This window comes from Crotalus tigris, unplaced genomic scaffold (genome assembly GCF_016545835.1).
Source record: "Crotalus tigris isolate CLP2741 ecotype Arizona unplaced genomic scaffold, ASM1654583v1 scf7180000017678.2327064, whole genome shotgun sequence".
In the NCBI taxonomy this organism is placed as follows: domain Eukaryota; kingdom Metazoa; phylum Chordata; class Lepidosauria; order Squamata; family Viperidae; genus Crotalus; species Crotalus tigris.
The window spans coordinates 1734507-1751513 of NW_024096561.1; the positions used below are offsets into that span (position 1 = coordinate 1734507).

A 17007-nucleotide genomic window follows, 5' to 3' on the forward strand; every position below is an offset into this window, starting at 1 on the left:
TGGTTTTATCTCTCTACTCAATATTATGGACTGCAGCAATTCTGAACCTGTTGGAATGTGACAAGATTTAAAATTTTGGTACACCCTAATATATTTTTGTCCTTTTTATTGTTATGTGTTTTTATTCCTCTTTGTATGCTGCAGTGAGTCTCTTGATGACAGTAGGCAGTTTTAGAAACCGCTTTTTCTAAACTGAGACATAAACAAGAAGCATGATTATGTGACTTGGGGGAGGAAAAAAGAAACTATATAAAAATAATGAGATTGCTACAATTATTTAATAATGAATAAACAAAAATACTAGAACTAGGCTGCAAAAAATCTAGACGTCCTCTAGATAAAAAACAAAAACTAAACGTCCTGAATCTCTTTGCTGACATTTGGTGGTTTTGTGAAATTTTGCAGCTTAGATCTTATCCTCCCATGACCGGACTAGAAAGGCTATGGTCAGTACTCTTCTTCCTCTCTGCATGGCTGAGAAGTCTAATAGCAAGGAAAATAGATTCCTTTCACAATTATCCAAAGGTGACTGACCTTGTGTGTCACTGATAAGTTTCCTTCTCCATGTATATTTAAGGATGCTGGTCAAAAGAAAAAACTAAAGGCAGTTTATTGCAGGAAATTAGTCCAATTTATGCAATCTCCCCCACAGCGCGTGGTCAGTACCGGGGCTGACCCTGAGGGGAGGGGGGGCGGCCCTCGGAAGCAGCACGCGCTGACCCCCCCCCCGAGAAACACTTGAAGAAAGAAAAATAATTCCTCCAGCGGCCGAAAGGTGGGAGGCATTTCATCCGCGGCAGCACGAAAGCGCTCTCCGTGTGGTCCGTCCAGAGATTCGGCGGCGAGAAGCGGCGGTGCCGAGGCTGAGGGAGCGCCTCCCGTCTCTGGCCCCTGCGGAGGAGGAGGAGGAGGAGGAGAGGACGAGGAGGAAGAGGCGTGAGGGTGGACAGCGATTCCCTTTCGCTGCCAGAGGGCTGCTGTGCGCACCGACTATGCCATGAGCGCCGCCGCCGCCGCCTCTTACTTAGAGCCGCCAAAACGCAGGAGACCCGAGGCGCCGCCGCCGCCGCCCCCTCGCCATGCACGGGCTGTGCTACTCACTCTGCTTGGTGGCAGCCGCTGCGGTGGGGCTTTCGAAAGCCAACAGGAATTGTCCGGACCTGGTCCTTGACAGCTGTCTCTGCACCGCAGAGCGCGCCAAGGGACCCGGCCGGCAAACGCTGCGCATCAAAGTTGTCTGCAGCGGAGGCGAGTTGGCGGAAACTTTGCACCCCTCCCTGCTGCCCAACCGCACCGTCTCCTTGTGAGTAAGAGGACAGGGAATGGGAGGTGGGGGGGGGGAGCAGCGCTTAATTGTGCGAAGAGGCTCAGATCGGATCCCTGGAAATATTACAGGGCGGGGCGGCACTTTGTGCATGGTCAGAAGCCTCTTCTCTTCCTTTTTTGCCCGGGGTCTCCGATATAGCCCTAGCATTTCCTGTACATTCTGGGTCTAGAAAGAGCTGCGAGGGGAACCCTCGGGTGGAATCTGCTGCGTTTGAGGGCGAAACGTGGATTAAATGTTATTGGTTTCAGACAAACCCAGTTCCATGACAGAGGGCTTTACACCGCCTTTGCGGGATTTCTTGGGAGGTGGGGGACTATGGGCAGGAAATCCCTCTGTCAAAGGGCCTGGCTGCAGACCTCTGAACCGAGGAAAGGGGCATAAATGCTGGTTGCTGCGTTTTTCCAAACCGAGCATGTCTATTGTTGAAGGAAATTAGCTCTTTCTGGAAACGGAATGAGTTGGACAGAAGGAAGGGCTGAAAAGAGTTATAGGATTCTTTCCCCTCCAGAACTGTAAAGGCTAGTTTAAGGATCCAGCTTTCTCGGGTCTCGTGGAAAGTTTGATTCCTCGCATGTTAACTTTCCAGCTGAAGAAAGACAAACTCACCTATGGGCGCGGGAATGCTGAACAGATATTTTGTGTACCCTTGGAAATCCCACACCTTTTTCCTCCTGCAAAAGAAGTGTGATAGGAAGCAATACTTTGGGGATTTTCTGATGTGAAAGAAGGCAGGAATAGTATATTCTGACATTATCTTTCATAAATAGAAATCATCCTGGAGGAATAAGGTCTGATTCTTGATGCAGCTATTTTTGTCTAAAAGCTTGTACAACAGAAGTGTGAATTTTCTTTCTTTCGGAACTTTTGCTAGCATTTTATTTGTTTTGGGGGAAGTAATGTATACTGGAAAGTAAATTGAACGCTACCATGCCCAGTGGTTTTCAAATAATACTCCCATGCTGTGGCTTATTTCAATTGAAGTACTTTAAACCCGACTGAGGATAATTTCAGACCCTAAAGATAACAGCCACAAATGCACTGAATAATAAAGGTTTAACCAGATTTGAGAAATGAGATCTATTCTCCATACATTAGATGCCAATTTTAATGGTTTAAAGTTACAAAAATCTCCATTCCCCCCAAGCAATGTTAAAAATATATTTTCAATCAGTTCCTGTTACATAAACTAAAATTGATAGGTCTGTTTGTATGCAAATTTACTTAGATGTTATCACTGAAATCAATAAGAATAATATGAAATGCCATTAAACATGGACTGTAGATTAGTAAACTGATCTGATTAACAAGTTTGAGTATTTCGATTTAAAATGCAGAGCAGTCTGGTTTATATTGTGTAAATTTTATTCTTACAGCCTGATCTATGGTTTATTTAAAACAGTGTTGAATGTAATTGTATCATCATTTTTTCCCCTCTAAATGATTTATTCATCCAACAAGTCCAGTGCTGTTGAGTGTAATGTTTTAGATGACTAAAACAACTCTTGCTGTGAAAATTTCTAGTCTTTGCCTGAACTTTATTCTTAAACTTGACACTTTTCAGAGAGACAACTGAAAAAAGAGAGTAATTTACAACATCTGTGGAGCTTGTGCTTGGAAAATACAGATGTGCTCTGCGTTCTGTTACTCAAACTTTGGCTTGCTCTATTCTTACTATTCTTCTGGGAATCTCTTATTAAGGTATAAATATGCCAACTTCATTTTGAATGGAACTCTTCTGAAATAATCCTGTCAACATCATAAAACTTAAGTAATATAATTTCTGATGTAATTACTTTAAGGATACAATGCTAACATGTACATATAAATTTGAAATATATTTAGAAGAACTGGTGTGTATAGGATCATAGACATTAATTGGGAGTAAGCCATATTCAACATACTGATTTTTCCAGTAAATACTCATTGGACTATGCAGTATGTTCCTCTCTTAGAGGTTATTAAAGGCTACCTCCACATGTTCTTCTGCTCTCCATCCTTGAGTTATTCAGTGAAATTTGGAATATTGTGAATTCACACTACAGAGATGTGAAATCTGCTGTCTCCAGTGCTGATCCCAATCCTTTTCCTGCCTTTGTTAAGTCACTTCCGCCCAAGATAATTAGTGACAAAACCTAACAGGTTTATAATATACCATGAAGCTACCCCTGGATAATGTTTTAATAAGGGAAATACTAGTTTAATATACTTGTCTTGGACTGCTTGTGAGATGAAGGCAGTATTATAGGACATGGCAGAAACAATAACAATAACCATGGTTAGGTGCAAATAGGGAAAATTATATTCCTTATTATTCAAATATGGATTCATTTTGGCAGGTTGCTTGCATTATAGTTGTAAACAATGTTTTCTTGAAATAAAATACATTCATTTCACTTGTCTTTAATGGTTTGAAAGGTAGATCTATATTATTAAATGTATACCCTTTTGTCCACAACCACTTAACGCAGAGTATTTTGATAAATTTAAACTGTTTTATATTAATTGAACTGGTAGAATAAATGAAGCCAATAATATACATTTGCTGACTTATTATCCTATTCATGGTACTATAATTATATAGAGTTTTCAAAAGATTGTTTACAAATGAAAAAGACCAAACCTGTACAGTACAGAACAATTATTTCTTTTTAAAGGAATCCCATTTAGTGTTTATTTCCAGGTAAGTACAGAATTGCAGCTTAACAGTACATTTCAGCATTAAACTTTTAAACTGTTTTCCTATTTTGACCATTTATTTTGCAAGTAAGTTAAAGGAAATTAGAATATTTAAAACAGATGCTCAAGCAAAATATTAAAATTAAAAGGAAATGCTTTGTTCAGTAGCTGAATATTTTAACTGACTGATTGAAAGTGTCAAATACTTGCTATAGAGAATTAGGTTTTGGTTAATCAGATTATATGGTGTGACATTTTGTCAGCTGCAGAAATTGGTGATAAAGTTCATGGAAGACGTGGGAGCAAATATTTTTATAGCTGTTTACTTCTACTTTATTTTCTCTCAGAGAAGAGGCTCAGTGAATGGAGCACAACATTTCAAATGATTTTAACATTTTACCTAATTGAAAAAAATTATTAACTCTTGTTTCAACTTTCGTTGAAATGGTTTTTGATACACACAGCTGAATTAAGGATAATTGCTGTTAAAGGATTTGTAGGTTCTGGCCATTTTCTGGTGTTTGGGTGTCAAGAGGGAATTTCTCAAGCTTGATTTGTATTAACAGATTTTAGCAACTGTATATTTTGGGATGGTCTAAGAGAAGTTCACATAAATTAATGAAGCGAACTGGCAGGTGAATTCAACTGAGACAATTAAGCAGCTGCTCTGCATTCTTGATGTTTAAAATGAAACTTTTTAAAAAATATTCTCCATGCATGCCATTCTGACTAATAATTCATGTTCCTAGAGATGGGAACTCTACAATTTTAGCTCTTTGGTTTTTGTAAAAATGCATTTTGATTTATAATAAAAAATAATACTGTAGTGCAGGGGTCCCCAACCTGTGGCCTCGGCCTAGTACTGGTCCGTGGCCTATTGGCCAACTGGCCGCAGGAATGGGGCTGGCCGCTGTGTTGGCACTAGCAGCCCCTTTGCCCATGCAAGTGGGCACTAGCATGGCTCTTTGCATGCATGCTGGCAGTAGAAATGCGGTGGGTGCGGCCCATTTGCACATGCACGCAAATTTACCTGCTCTCCTTTTCTCTCTGGACCACCAAAGTGAAAAGGTTGGGGACCTCTGCTGTAGTGAATGAAGTATTTCACACTTCAATGTTAGATTAATAGTGTGTCACTAAATGATTAGAGGTAGACTCCATTTTACTTGTCACCAAATTTATCAAGATAATTGAGCTATTATAAAATATTGAAATACAACACTAGCTGTTTTTATCACTGGTAACATAAATACCAGATCATTAGAAAAAATGAAGAACTCCAGATCAAATCCTATAGATGTAAGCTTGGCTAATACAGGTAGTCCTCGACTTACAACCACAATTGAGCCCAAAATTTCTGTTGTTAAGAGACACATTTGTTAAGTGAATTTTGTCTCATTTTACAACCTTTCTTGCCTCAGTTGTTAAGTGAATCAGTTGATAAGTTAGTAACCTGGTTGTTAAGTAAATCTGGCTTCCCCATTGACTTTGCTTGTCAGAAGATTGCAAAAAGCAATCACATGATCTTGGGATACAGCAACTGTCATAAATATGAGTCAGTTGCCAAGCATCTGAATTTTGATCACATGATCATGGGTATACTGCAAAGGTTGTAACTTTGAAAAATGGTCATAAGTCACTTTTTTTCAGTGCTGTTGTAACTTTGAACAGTCACTAAACGAACCATTGTAAGTCGAGGACTGCCTGTATTTAATTGCTAAGTATGTTGCATATTTATTATATATTTATTGATAGGCATTCAGAAAAACAAAGCAGTGTTATATGTACTAACCATTAGTACAGCAATAATGCCCTTGATTAATATAGTTTATTAGCAATTAACTATGACATAAAATTTCATTGATTTAATTTGTAAATTTACTCTGGTTTGCTAATTTGCTCAGGTTTATAGACAGTGCTCTTATTTCAATAATCCTTTATTGATTTGCAGAATCATGTTATATTAGTTTGTCATGATAGCTGATTCCTATAATTCTTTTCTATAATGGTTCAAAGTTTGTATTTGGGGTTTTTGTACAGTTTTTTTTAAATCAGAGTCTTTTAAAACTACTTTGATTATATATATTATTTCTATTCTATTCTGTACCATATTATCACACATTAATGGATTTGTTGAGGATGGAAGTAATTGCAATGTGATAAAAATGAACATCCGTATCATTTTATGATAATGTATTGTCAAAAAGTGGCTCTGAATAAAAAAATTCAAAATAATTCCACATTCTATAACTTGTAAATATTTATTACTACTATAACTACTACTAACTTGATGCCGTTTGGAGTTTAACTTTTTCTACTTTAAATTTATTACCCTTTTTGCTACAGTTTATTTTTTCTTCTGCTATAATTCAATGATATATTACTTCCACATCTGTAAAGCATTTAGTGTTGGAGTTTATTGTCATTGAGTTGATAAATTTAGTCATGTAAGATAGTTTGTTAATTTATTTCCCAAATTAGTACAATTTTTTTAGTCTTCTTTTCACCTTATACAATTATTTTTAATTTTATGACCATAGTAATACATAGTTCAAAACTATTCTTCTAAATGTGCTGTATATATTTTGTAAACAGTATGTTATCTTAAGATATGCTTTCTTCCTGTTTCACTGTAATGCTGCAAATTTATATTTTGCTGTGTCTTAGTTTGAGTTAGTTCAAGGCTTTTTATTAGGAATATGTCAAAGGTATACACACACACACACACACACACACACATGGAGAGACACACACTTGATTCTGAAGGAAGTTTAACAAAGCCAGTTAGAGATCTTTTTCTCTGATGCAGCTTTTTCTTGACAAATTTTAAGAAATGGCTTTTAGTTATCTCCAAATCACACTTTATAAAATATATAATTAAAAACACAAGGAAGTTTATCTACAGAAGATTATACAAGATTATATAATTTTACTTGTGCTTTAGCAATACATTTTTTAAGTGTCATTTTTTTTTTAGTTTTTCTCTTGGTATGCCTCTTCAATAAAAAAAAGCAGAAGCAAAAACAAAGGACCTAATAGGATGTTTAGCATCGCTCATTCCTACGAAAATGACTAAGCACTAGAATACTGATGATCTAGAAAGAGAGTTTAAACATCCATTCAGAATAAGCAATTTTTTATCTTATTTGTTTTTCTCATCTACTATTTCTTTCTCTGGAAATGCTAACCTATATTTCTGTATGTCGCTATTACATGTACAGTATACCTTGCAAGTGATCCTTGGAATTCTCTGAAGCACAAATAGTTCATTTAGTCACCGTTCAAAGTTACAACGACACTGAAAAAAGTGACTTATGAACATCTTTCACACTTACGACCGTTTGCTGCATCCTCATGGTCACGTGCGCAAAATTCAGACGCTTAGTAACTGACTCATATTTATGATAGTTGCAGTGTCCCAGGGTCAAATGATCCTCTTTTGTAACTTTCTGACAAGCACAGTCAATGAGGAAGCCAGGTTCACTTAACAACCGTGTCATTAATTTAAGAACTGTAGTGATTCACTTAAAACCCATGGCAAGAAAAGTCATAAAGTGAGTCAAAATTCACTTAAATGTTTCACTTACCAACAGAATTTTGGGCTCAATTAGTCGTCGTCAGTTGAGGACTACCTGAATAATTTTGGGGATCTCCTAGAGCAGGGCTTTTCAACCAGTGGTACGGGTACCACCTGTGGTACATTGGCACCTGGCAGGTGGTATGCGACCATCCTAAAAAGGTGGTAGTGGGGGAGGGGAATGAGCTGAACCAGTGGCAGCACTGCACAAGACTGAGCGAGAGATGATTAGAGCTGCAGGGCTCTCAAGGCTCAGCGGAAACGCCAGGATCAGCGACAGACTCCAGCTGGAGCTCAGCACTGATCCTGCTGCTTCTGCTGAGCCCAGAAGAAGCACCGATCAGCTGGAATGTTGCAGCATCTCCAGGGTCTTGTGATTTACATTCAGATGCTTGGCAACTGATTCATATTTATGACATGTGAAGTGATTCATATTTATGACATGTGAAGTGACCAAAACCTGCTGCAACCACCAGCAGACGGGGGGGGGGAGAATAAAAACCAAACACCCCCCCACCCCACCCCCGCTGCCAATCCTCAACAGAAATGCTCATAACAATGAAAACTTTGGACAGGAGGAAGAGCGCCACCAGGTGGGCAGGCAGGTGTCTTGCTCGGCTGTGGCTTGGGGGGCACTTTTTTCAGTGCCATTGTAACTTCGAACAGTCGCTAAGCGAACTGTTGTAAGTCGAGGACTACCTGTACTTCATCACTTTTTTCCTTTTTTTTTTTTTAATTTGGGTCATCAAGTTTTTGACACCTTGCTAGGCGACTGGTGGTACTCGGATAGTGCCATATCCTTAAAGTGGTACAATGGGTGAAAAGGTTGAAAAGCCCTGTCCTAGAGAACCTTTATTTTACTTTTGTTAGATGAACTGGTCTTCTTGCTTTTTCTGACTCTTGAAATCCACCCCTGTGTATCGTTATCTTCTTCGGAAATTCAGTCCACTCTGTGCTTTAACCAGGGTTCTTTTGACTGATCATCTGTCTTGAGGTCATTTAAATGTCTAATGCCAAACTGATTTGGTTTAGACCAAGATGAACAATCTTCTGCTATTAAACTGTTTCCTTCACTTACTTGCTAGTGAAGCACAGAGAATTTCCTTTTCTTCAGCATGCAGAGAGAAAAAGTCAGAGGCACAGGAATTCTATTGGAGCATGTTATTTTCTGATAAACTTTATTTGTCCTTTTGGACCTTAAGAGTCTGTCTCTAGTTAACAGGCTTGGTTCTGTTCATCAAGCATGAGTGACTATGGATGATAACAAAGTGCAAGATTCCAACCATGGTTATTTTAAAAAGAGCCAGTTTGATATAATGGTTCAGATAATTACCCAGCAATCAGAAACTGTAAGTTCTAGTCCTGCCTTAGGCCTGAAAACTAGATGGGTCACCTTGGACCAGTTACTCTTTCTCAGTTCAACTCTCCTAACAGGGTTGTTGTTCTGGGGAAAATAGGAGGAGGAATGAGTATTATGTATGTTCACTGCCTTGAGTTATTTATAAAAGTAATAAAGGCAGGAAAAAAAATCTAATAAAAATAAATAAATACAAAATTCCCTAGATATTTCAATATAATATGAAGATGTGCCAGATATTGTTTTCTGATATTATATTATTAGGACTTGATCCATTTGTAAATACTAACATTATGTATGCATATCCTTGACCATTAATTCTATTTCATTTAGACTAAAATAAAATGGAATCAATAATCAAGGACAATAAGAAATATTTTTATTATTGCATGCACAAAGATAGAAGAATAATGAAATACCCACAACAGTAGATTAGATTATAACATTGATGGAGCTTGTTGAAATGGCTAAATTGAAGACTTTGGTCACGGAAAAATGATAAAAGACCTTTTAAAAAGATTGGAACCCTTATATGGACTTTTTACTGAAAGAAGAAAAGACTGGCTTGGTGATTTATGGATTTGGAGGTTAAAAAGGGTTAAAGAGTGAGGGGAAAGAATAAGAGGGCAATTACTCAGTGGAAAGATGGGAGGAAATCAAAATTCTGTTTCTTTTTTTTTTTTTTACTTTTTCTTGTTACCTATCTTTTATTTTTCTTTTCATTGTTTGCTTCTGTTGTATTCTAAAATTCTAATAAAATATTTTTAAAGGACATTTATTTATATTTTTGAACCTTTTTAACTGGGTGAATGGCTTCTAAAAAAAGTAAACAATAATCCTTTAAAACCTATGCAGTGGGGGAAGGTCTTTATAAATTTTATTTAATGGCTAAAAATCCTTATATTTACTGAAATAGTAGGCCCCTTGTATTAAGGCTTCTTCTGTGGTGTTTCAACAGGTGGCAGCACCTTTATCTGACCTTTAAAGCTAAGTACCAGATGGGAGGATATCAGAATATTAGGGCTATAGGCAACGGCAACTGTTTTAAAATCATCCTGGGAGGAGGAATTTGTGTATCATTTCCAAGGAAAATGAAGTGAAAATGACTAAATTAACTAAATGGACACACACAGTTCCTGGATGACTAATGGACCATGCTGCATTGATAAGGAGAGTGGTTATAAACTCTATTTTCATCATCCTTTTCCCCTTAATTGCTACTAAATATTTAATATATATATATATATTAATGTTTACATTCTTTGTAGAATTGTAGTCTTTACCAGCATCATTGTCAATATTATCCTGTTCCATCTTGCAGAACAAAAGGGTTGATTGAATTTCTTTCCTTCACTTTCTTTTATGAACATATCTTTGTTGATCATAGTTTGTATTCTCAGTGTTTGGGCCACATTCAATGTTCTCAAATTTATTGCTTCAGTAATTCTATTCATTTGTACTACATATGGATACTTTCTGCATTAGTAATTTCCTTTAAATGTCTGCTTTTTTTTTCCAGTTCTGGTTTTTAATGAGCTGATGTGCTGAAGCTTCTTATCTTGAAACATCTTGTTTCTTTCCTTATTTAATCAGGATATATCTTAACATAATGGTTAGACTGTAGCTCTGTTCTTGGTAAGGATACCATTTATAAAATAACTGTGGCTGCCTTAGTTTTGCTGAGTCTCTATAAGAGCTGAAATGATCAACTGCTGTGTCAATTCGGGATGGGAAATAAAGGGGAAGGGTCATTGACCCTTCAATTCCTTCAACCATATACAGCCTGTTCCGTAATAGGGCCAGAGGAAGTATAGCATACTTCTAAACATATGTTCAAACAATGCAAAGCAAGGATTATCTCCTTCCCAGGAAATATATTTACTGTGAAACAAGAAAGTCAGCCTTTCTATATGTGCATGGAATAGGAGGTTCAGTGAAATATACTTCTGTACTATGGCTGCAGTTCAATTGTCTCCATTTTCTACGACCTAATAATTTTACTTAATCAGATTGGAACAATAAGAAATAACTATTTCTAATTATGATTCTTATGGCTATGAAAACTGGAGTAATTTGCTAAAGCTACTACATGGCACATTAAAAACAAAAAAAATGTTCTAATATCTAGTACAAGTACTTATTTATTGGATAATAATTTGCACTCATTGGTCATAGGATTGATATTAAAATGCACATACTTTCAGTTGCATCTGTTCCCACATTAAACTGACCCAGGGCATGCAGTAGCAGTGTTAAAACAACCCCAGAATGAGAAAATAAATAAAATATTATTAAAAATCAATAAGAACAATATCAGAGCTAACTACAGGTAGCCTTCATGACTATAATCATGACAGGCAACTTAGTCATTAAGCTAAGTGAAATCACAACTATGCTTATAACCTTAGTTCAACTTTTCTTTGCTTTACAGGCCTACAAAGGTTGTAATTGCGAGGATTGCTCACAAAAATACTTTTTCATTACTGTTATAACTGCAAATGGTTGCTAAATGAAGTCACTAAATAAGGACCGCTTTTATAGATCCAAGCACATTTATTACAATGGACACTAGTTTTATTCATCAGTACTTGATCAAAGAAAGTTGTAGCTTGAAGCAGAAAGGTGGTATCTCACATTTTGAATTACACATCTCCAAACCCAAAAGAGCTCTAACATGCACTGTATTTTTTTGAATATGATGCTTTTTTTTGGCACTGCATTGTTGCTTTCGTCTGCTTTTTCTTCCAATTTGGGAAGAATGCACCGTCTTCTAATGTGTGTTTTCTGATAGGACATGAAGTTTGGGAGTATGAGCATTAATTGACTGAACTTATACCTGGAGACCAATCTCAGCTGTGGAATAATTCAAGATGAGTGATGACTGGAAGAACATGCTGTTTAGAGTTACAGGCTTATGACAGTTGAACGGTGACACAGTGGATAGCATGCACTGTGCAGGCTAACTTCCCACAGCCAGGATTCTAATTCTTGACTCAGCCTTCCATCTTCTGAGGTTGATAACATGAGGATCCAATTTTGGGGGGACGATATGTTGACATTTTAAACCACCCAGAGAATGCTGTAAAGCACTATGGGGCGGTATATAAGTCCAAATGCTATTGGTATTGCTGTGAAAGTGAAGGAAAAGTGTCAGTGAATCAGTCTCAACAGGAACAAAATGCAAATTGAATGTATACTGTTTCTGAAATTAGATGTACATCAAATCAGTTGTGATGTGGCAAACTTCAGTGTATATATTTGTAATAACATCTAACTGAACTTCCCTGTTTAATCTAGTTTTTAATATTTTGATTACAAGCATGCCCTTTTCACACTCAGTTTACTACTTTTTGAAAATAAAATATCTGAGGTACTATAATTGCAACCTGATCTCTGCATTAGATTCTTTGTTTATCCGGGTAAGTAATAGTATGGCAGAATCATGGATGTAGACATTTAATAACAAAACTGATACTTGGGAAGCATATTGAAGGTATCTACTCATTATACTTTTACCCTTGTTTGAAAGGTTATTAGTATTAGCAGGCCAGGGGCACAATAGTTTTCCTAGTTCCCTGTTTCAGAATATTCAAATAGTACAGGCTTACTATATTAGTGTTTTTAGTAAAGAAAGAGAGAAAAGAGGAATACTGACTTCTTCAATTCAGTATAGAATAACTAATGGGTATTAATTTACTCTAGCTACCAGAACTAATGCATGTATTAGAAATACTTCAGTAACCTACAAAGCTAAGGAAATAAAACTTTGTACTTACTGCATGAATGGTGGAGAATGATATGAAAATTATTATTTGAATATAATGGGAGTTCATTTATTTGTTTGTTTGTTATCCCACCTTTATTATTTTACAAATAACTTAAGGTGGCAAACATATCCACCCATTTTCCCCACAACAACCTATGAGGTGGGCTGGGCTGAGAGAGAGAATGACTGTCCTAAAGTCACCCAGCTGGCTGTCATGGCTAAGGTGGGATTTGAACTTGCAGTCTCTTGCTTTATAGCCTTGTACCTGAACCACTGGACCAAGCTAGCTGATCTTATATAATTATAATAATGACCTTTCTTTTTCTCTCCTATGGATTAGAAAGAATAGTGGCTCTGGCAGCAGAGACGGGAACAGAGAGTGGAAGTAACTATGTCTAGTGTTGTAATCAGGAAGGTGATGTGTGTGGTGATTTACTGATAGACTGTTGGATAGATAAATAAAAGTGGAAGCTGTTCTCATTCAAGAGGGTGAAGAAATAATATGGCTAGAAGTGTTTTGCAATTTGTAAAAAGTGGGAGCGCTTAAACAAAATGGATTTAAAACATCTGCTTTTCCTAAATGTGCTAAATAACATCTATAGAGTATTAGAGAAAAAAATGTCAACATCAGATTTGATTGGTCTGCAGAATTCTGAATTACACAGCTAAGCAGAATACTAATTTAGAGTACTGGCAACAATATTTTAAGTCACAGGACACACTGGAAAAAAATGGAAAGAATTTGAAACACCTGCCCCACTCTTCTTGACAATGTGTAAACTATTATGAAAGCATTTCAGAGCAAGCTTTGCTGCCAAAATTCAGTAGCAGAGATAGCATTTTGGATTGCAGACAGTTAAAGGATCTGTTGATTCCTGGATCCTTTTTTTTTATTTCTGCCACAGCAGAGTCTTTCGAGAATCTCTCTCTTCTGATTTCCCTTCTCTACGTTTCCAGTGTGTAAGAATGTTCATATCCAAATTTGTTTTAGTTTACAGATTTTTATATGCATTTTCTTAATGATTATGCTTTTGTAAACATTTTTCCAGAAAAAAATGAATTCTTATGCCTACATTTTTATTCATAGTATGCAAATGTAAGTATATATTATTTGTATTGCAAATCTCAAAACTGCACTTCGGATTCTGAGACATAATAAGGGCGAAATACAACAGTTAATAATTTCAAAGCTGCTTGGCCTTTTGGTGAAGATCAAATGTCAAATCAAGTCCAAAATCATCATCTAACCATGTAGCTTCCAGCTATATATAAAATGGATGAAAAAGAAAGTAATATTTGGCAGGTCATCACATTTTTTGTTTCAAGGATCTTGATAGAGTGGAATGTTTTACAATGCTTAAGACATTTATTTTTGTCTCATTTATTTTACTTTTAGTTTCTCTTATTTTTTTCCCATCCTCTGCTTTTTGTAACATCTCAACTGATGGTAATATCCAAAAAACTGACAAGCTTGTATGGTCTTTTGTGCTGCATTAATTAATTAATTAATTAATTGGATTTATTTGCTGCCCATCTTGTAGCAAATGACTCTGGGTGGTTTCTAGCATTAAAACATTAAAAACCTAGCAAATAAATAAAGAGTAAAAATAGAAAGCCCAATCAAGATATAGTTAAAAGATGGGAAGGGGGGAATAGGGTGTGTGAGGGGAGAGTTAATTCTCTTAATTCAACAACTACTTCCAATGTGATGTTTCCTCAACCCCAAGTCATCTGGCAGAACCAGGTCTTCAGGTTCATGTGGAAGGACAGGTGGGTGGGAACCAATCTCACCTGGAAGAATAAGATGTCACAAAGTGCAGGAACCATGGCAGAGAAGGCCCTTCTTCTGGATCCCGCCAGTTGGAATTCCTTGACCGATGGAGCTCACAGCATGCCTCCTATGCCAGCATGGGTGGGGTGGGACAGTCCTAGTGCGGAGACAGTTCCTCAAGTAGTCTGGACCCATGCCATGCAGTTGATCCTAATAGTTCGTAAAGTCATTATCAATCTGTGGACTTCAGGTTTTTAAAAACTCATTTTAATGCAATGGATTCAAGAGAAATTTACCTTAAAACATTGTTATATTAAATAACATTTGGCTAAATAAATCTAAAAACTAGCATGTGAAGGAATATAAACAAATCTGAGATTGGTCTGCTCAGATCATGATAAATGGAACCTCTATAAACCTCATGAGTAGATCCTACTCATTCATTGCTTCTATTTCTGAGGGCAAAGGTGGGCACATAATGCTTTCCTATAGTCTGTGAGCCAGCAGAAAAGTGTGGTAGTGTAATTGTCCTAATTGTCAATCCTTCCTCCCTCCCTCCCTCCCTCCCTCCTCCTCCTCCTCCTCATGTTGCTGCCCAGGAATGGAGAGAAAGTGCTGGCCCTAGGTCCTCACTTTGTGAAGGTGAGTGAAATATCTCAAAGTAGTCTTGCTGCCAGCTGACCAGTGACTGGCTTATTCCCTTCTATGAGGCAAACCAAATGACTTCTTTGTGGAGTGCGATGTACCAGCTATATTTCCTTCAAGTATGTTGTCATCCGAAAGAGCATTTATTCTCTGAAAATATGTGTATTTACCTGGGAATTAAAGGACACAAGGATCACTGGGCTCCCAAAAGATGATTTTGCATTACCATTCAGTGGGTCTTGCCTAAAGCTGTAGTCTGGTACATATGTACTTGTTCGGGAGTAAACTTGTTGAAAGTAATGGGGCAGCCTGCAATTCATAATGAGCCATAATGCTTTCTCCCTTCTCTCTTCAACACACACACACACACACACACACACACACACACACACACACACACACCAAGACTTAGATTCACTAGTCCTCTTTCTACTGAAATCCTCTGATGTTTAACTATTCCTCTGGAAAAGAAACTTGGGGAGAAGTTCCATTTTAATTGCATTCCTCCACCATTGCCAACAATTGCTGCACTTCACCCCACTTCTTTTCCTGGAATTGTTCAATTCTGTGCAAACTCATTCTTTTGGAATCTTGGCCCAAATGAGCTTGTGACATGGAGTAATGGGAATGCATGGCAGAGACTCAGTCTCTACAGAGTGGTGGAAAATAGTTTTGGAAAGGCCAAGTGTATACATATTTCTGTTCTATACTGCTTTTCTAAACAAATAACCCTGGTTCCCCCCCGCCGCCCATTCTGTTTTAAAAGTGCAGTAAACCTGTGTTTGTATGAAGCCCATGTAAGATATGACAGTAATTCTGAAAAGTACCAGGCAGGCATTATATCTGCAATGGAAGGAGATAGTTAACAAGCAATGCAATGATTTTTAATCCACTAATTCTGAAGAAAAAAAAACAATGTTTGATAAGTATTTCTTCCTTTTATAGGATTTTTAGGAGGCTTAAGGATCTGTTCACATATTTATTGACAATTCAATACTATATAATTAGATCAGAGGTCTTTAAACTTGGCCCTTTATGACTTGTGGACTTCAACTCCCAGAATTCCTCAGCCAGCATTTGTGGCTGAGGAATTTTGGGAGTTGAAGTCCTACAAGTCATAAAAGAGCCAAGTTTGAAGACCCCTGAATTAAATAATTTGGTGTAATAAAGTTGGATCAATTTCAACATTTTTTTTAAAAAAAAATCAGCTTCAATTCCTTCTGAATTCTGGCTAAGAGGCTTTGTACAAACTCGTAGTCCCCAGTTTCTAGCCTAGAAGCTGCTTTAACTGCTACACGAAACTGGTTTCTGCCTTTTTTACTTTATTATTTAAAATATTTAATATGTTTTAAAACATATGCTATTACAAAGTAAATTAATATAAATATCATATGTTTAAAAAAACTTGCAGGAAAATTTCATAACATTTGACTTTCAACAAATATGTTATTCAAACAACTTTGTTTATGCTAATTTGAGTTATTTCTATAACCTATGCTCTTTGGGTAAATATGAGATATGTTTACTTGATCTCCAAAATTATTCTAGGAAGTTTAGTGCTCCATTTTTAGATGGTGGGCTTTTAAAATTCTGTCATCTCCTTCAGATTCAGGGCAATCATTAAACATGACAGTAGGATAAGAAACATATAACCCAAGGATGCCCGAAGGCATTTTGATTTAAGTGAAGCTACAGCTTGAAAATTGCTCCCTGGCCTTAGCACTTCAAGCGATCATCAGACACAATTCTCTAACTATTTATTCTTCCTGAAACATATGATTTAGTTTAAATGCAGCATATACTGATTAAAAATGCAGTTTCAAGAAAATAAGTTTGTATTGCTTTCATAGTACAAAAAAGACTGTGTTTTAAACAAAATTTGAGATATTAA

The 17007-nt window shown here is 36.8% G+C and overlaps 1 protein-coding gene across 2 annotated transcripts in view; it reads left to right on the plus strand.

Annotated features, from left to right (window-relative positions):
• Window positions 1-433: 433 nt before the first annotated feature.
• The window catches only part of ADGRA1 (adhesion G protein-coupled receptor A1), a 462284-nt gene continuing 445710 nt past the window's right edge, over window positions 434-17007 (plus strand). For both annotated transcript variants that reach the window (XM_039337456.1, XM_039337457.1), the window contains exon 1: window positions 434-1303. In XM_039337456.1, coding sequence (XP_039193390.1) covers window positions 1080-1303 — 224 coding nt within the window. In that variant the 5' untranslated portion in view covers window positions 434-1079. The remainder of the gene's footprint in view (window positions 1304-17007) is intronic.